Consider the following 3,646-nt stretch of genomic DNA (forward strand, 5'->3'; position numbering starts at 1 on the left):
CATATCCATTCCCCCCTCCTTACCCCCCTACTACCCCCCACCTGTTCCCCACCTCTTAAGATCGCGACAACATAGGTGGTCACTCACTGGGGTGTGTCCTTGGGCAAAACACGACAACCCTAGCTCTATAAAAACAGGGCGCGGCATTGTGGCGACCAGCAATGTCATGTTTGTAAAATTGTTTTGCATTGGCGTTATAATATTGTGTATTTTGTATTCTTTGATTGTGGGGGCCTACCTGTAAGTGTTAATCATTATCATCATCATCATCATCATCATCCAGTGCCAGATCTGCGACACAAATCGGCGATCATGGTTCTCCATTCATTCCTTTGCTCGGATGCTCTTAAAAGAGCTACGTTTCCCCGATCTTTCCCTGTTACCCATTTGTTTAGTTCCCCCTAAGTAGGTTGCTCTGGGCCTACACCTGCCTCGTTTGCCTTCAATTTTGCCAGTAAGAGCTAGATGTTCAAAACCTTTATGCCTATTCAAGTGTCCCAAAAACTGAATTTGTCGTTTCCTCATTGTTTTTAACAGTGAGCGTCCCACGTGGGCTTCATCAAGCACTACTTCACTCGATTTCTTTTCCTTCCACAATATTATCAGCAGTCTCCTAAGAAACCAGGCATTTATAAAGCATGTACTATGTTTGCCATTGTAGTCCATATTTCCCCTTGGGGATCAATCAAGTTTAGTTCAAGTCGTTCCTTCAATTTTATTTTAATTCAAAAACATTCCTCCTCGTTCTGAAATCGAACCCGGGTCTCCAGCGAGCGACCATGGCGTGACCTCACAGCACAGCGTTATTTCATCTACCACTGCAGAGATTAGTAACAAATTCAGAAAATATCGTCGGTGTCGCAAGCAATCCAATCAAGTCCTTTAAGTTTCAGTAAGGTTTTACTGTGCTCGCAACTGCATAAGGTCGTACGAGCGCCAAGGGGTGGATGTCAACAGAGAAGTCCTTACAGGGAATCTGACTTACTCTGTTCACCTCTCTTGCTTCAACAGCACAAAGTCTGCTTCGACTATCAAGGCACCCCGGAAATAGTGGGTCATAAGAGTGTGACAAACATACAAAACAAGTAGAGGAAAATGACGAAAAGTAAGGATTAGGAAAGAAAAAGCAACAGCTCCCCGTTGCAGTTCAGGCCCAGTTATGAGCATGACATTGATAAATCAGCCCGTTTACAATTCTACTGTGCATAAAAACATGTTAATGTCCCCCTTTTGGGAATGGCCTAAAGACACTTCAGTCAGTGGCACCGCCCCGGGGGGTATAAGTCCTTTTGGGTACTTCAAACACCAGAGACTGAGAGACCAAAAAAAAAAAACTAGTTTTTGTTGTGTTGTTCCTATCAGGATTTATAAAAAGAAAGAACATTGTAAACCTTGAACATAGCATAAAACTGTATTTTGGTGATGTTGAAAAGTGCATCTTTTTTTATAGAGCTTTGGGGGGCTGACAAAAAGCCGAAAATTCTCCAAATTTGGACTTGGTTTCTCAAAAGAGGATTGTTTGCGACAGCGATATGGCCGCTTCCATAACGACCTTGAACCTGGTCCAGTTTTTTTTTTCTCGCCCGTGACCCCAGGTGCCGTTTTCTAGGTCGCAGCTCACAAGTGACATGATGTTATAATGTTACAATATGATATAGGCTACTTGACAACACAGCATTTTAGTAGACATTTGGGGTCATCCAAACAAAACAAAAGAAAAGAAAAGAAACGATATCTGAGGCAGGCCTAGCAAATGGGCTCTCTACGGACTGTATCTTTGTAGAAAAAACAATACTATGGCCATTTAAAAAGACACGAGACCACTGTGAAAGAGGTGCTTGAAGGAAAGATGAGGGGCAGGAGAGCCAGAGGAAGGCAAAGAATAACATGGATGAACAACATAAGAACAGGGACTGGCCTGGATATAGCAGAATGTGCAACGGCAGCTCGCGACCGTGAAAGATGGAGGGTCATTACATGTCAACCTTTGAGTCAAAGATGACACCTCCAGGTATACAGGTATCCCCTCCAAGAGCAGGACCAGCCCCACAATGATATACTGTACACCAAACACTTTGAACAACACCCTCAGTAGGTTAAGTAACAGAGGTCTAAAGTTTACTGCCTAAGTGTTGTGTTCACCTTCATGAACAGGACCAGCCCCACAATGATATACTGTACACCAAACACTTTAAACAACACCCTCAGGAGGCTAAGTAATGGAGGTCTAAAGTTTACCCTTACTAAGTATTGGCTTACCTCCATGAATGGAGGGCTAAAGTTTACCTTCACTGACTACAATATATTTGACTCACCTCCATAAGTACAACCAGGCCCACAAGGATATATTGTACACCGAACACGTTGAACAGCGCCCTCAGCAGACTCGGCTTCTGGCCCTTTTCTCGACGCTTCAGCTGTTTCTCCCATTCTCTGAAACCACACAAGAGGAACAATTTGTTAGTTCATGAATCATTTTTTTATGGTGAAATGGTATGGGTTTAACGCCCCTGTCAACACCATTAAGTTATTTAAGAGGCAGGACCTCCGAGTTTAACGTCCATCTCTAAAATGACAAAACCAAAATACGTAAATGAGAAATTCGTGTAAAGTGTCTTTCCCAAGGACAAAACGTCGGACTGAGCTGAGGCTCGAGCCCCTGAACCCGCAAGCTCACGAATACGAGTCCGGTAGCCTAACCATCTAAATGTGGTTTCTTAGGAGACTGCTAAGAGTATTGTGGAATGAAAAGAAATCAAATGAGGTAATGCTTGATGAAGCCCACGTGGGAAGCTCAATGTTAAAAACAATCAAGAAACGACAAATGCAGTTTTTGGGACACCTGAATAGACACAACGGCCTTGAACATCTAGCTCTCACAGGCAAAATTGAAGGCAAACGAGGCAGGGGTAGGCCCAGAACAACATACTTAGGGAACCTAAACCAATGGGTAACAGGGAAAGATCAGGGAAACGTAGCTTTTTTAAGAGCATCCGAGCAAAGGAATGAATGGAGAACCATGATCGCAGATGTCTGTCGCAGATCTGGCACTAAGCCTAACCACTAGGCCACCGATGCCACTCGTTATTCATCATCATTATTTTATATTATTTAATTCACTTATTTATTTATTTTCTATTTTATTTAATTAATTATTTTTTGGTAAAACAAAGAGAAGAACATCGACACGTCAACGATGATTTAGTGAATGGGAAAAGCAAGAGGAACAGACACTTTATTCAGTCAGAAATAACACATCGACTCGACAACAGCCATCAAGGTAAGTTTAATTTTAGTAACAGTTTTATGGCATTTGCCACACAATAAGGGCATGTAAGTGCCCCATCCAGCAACAAAACATACAAAGAATGATCCGACCACCAAATTCATCTGACCAATCAAATGATCCGACAAATCGAATAGGTGTGAACTGTGTTAACCCAGCTAGAGAATGTCACGCGTGGCTGGCAGGCTCCCGTCTTATGTTACACACGCCAGTAATACTGTACTTGTGTTGTACTTGTTAATGAAACTACCGATATAGCCGTGGGTGGGGTCTGCTATTTCCGGGGTCCATTGAAGCAGAACAGGCTAGAATATGTTATAATATACCCATATCCACGTCGTGTTTGAGTGTGTGAGTGGG

At 42.8% G+C, this 3,646-nt stretch overlaps 1 protein-coding gene across 1 annotated transcript in view; it reads right to left on the bottom strand.

Moving 5' to 3' along the window:
* Positions 1-3,646, bottom strand: part of LOC101861224 (multidrug resistance-associated protein 4) — a gene marked incomplete at its 3' end in the record, with an annotated part of 82,055 nt that overhangs the window by 31,047 nt on the left and 47,362 nt on the right. Inside the window, 1 exon segment of the mRNA XM_013085973.2 lies at positions 2,316-2,433. Within this exon segment, the coding sequence (XP_012941427.1) occupies positions 2,316-2,433 (118 nt within the window).

The sequence above is a fragment of the Aplysia californica genome, unplaced genomic scaffold (assembly GCF_000002075.1).
Source record: "Aplysia californica isolate F4 #8 unplaced genomic scaffold, AplCal3.0 scaffold00422, whole genome shotgun sequence".
Classification (NCBI taxonomy): Eukaryota; Metazoa; Mollusca; class Gastropoda; order Aplysiida; family Aplysiidae; genus Aplysia; species Aplysia californica.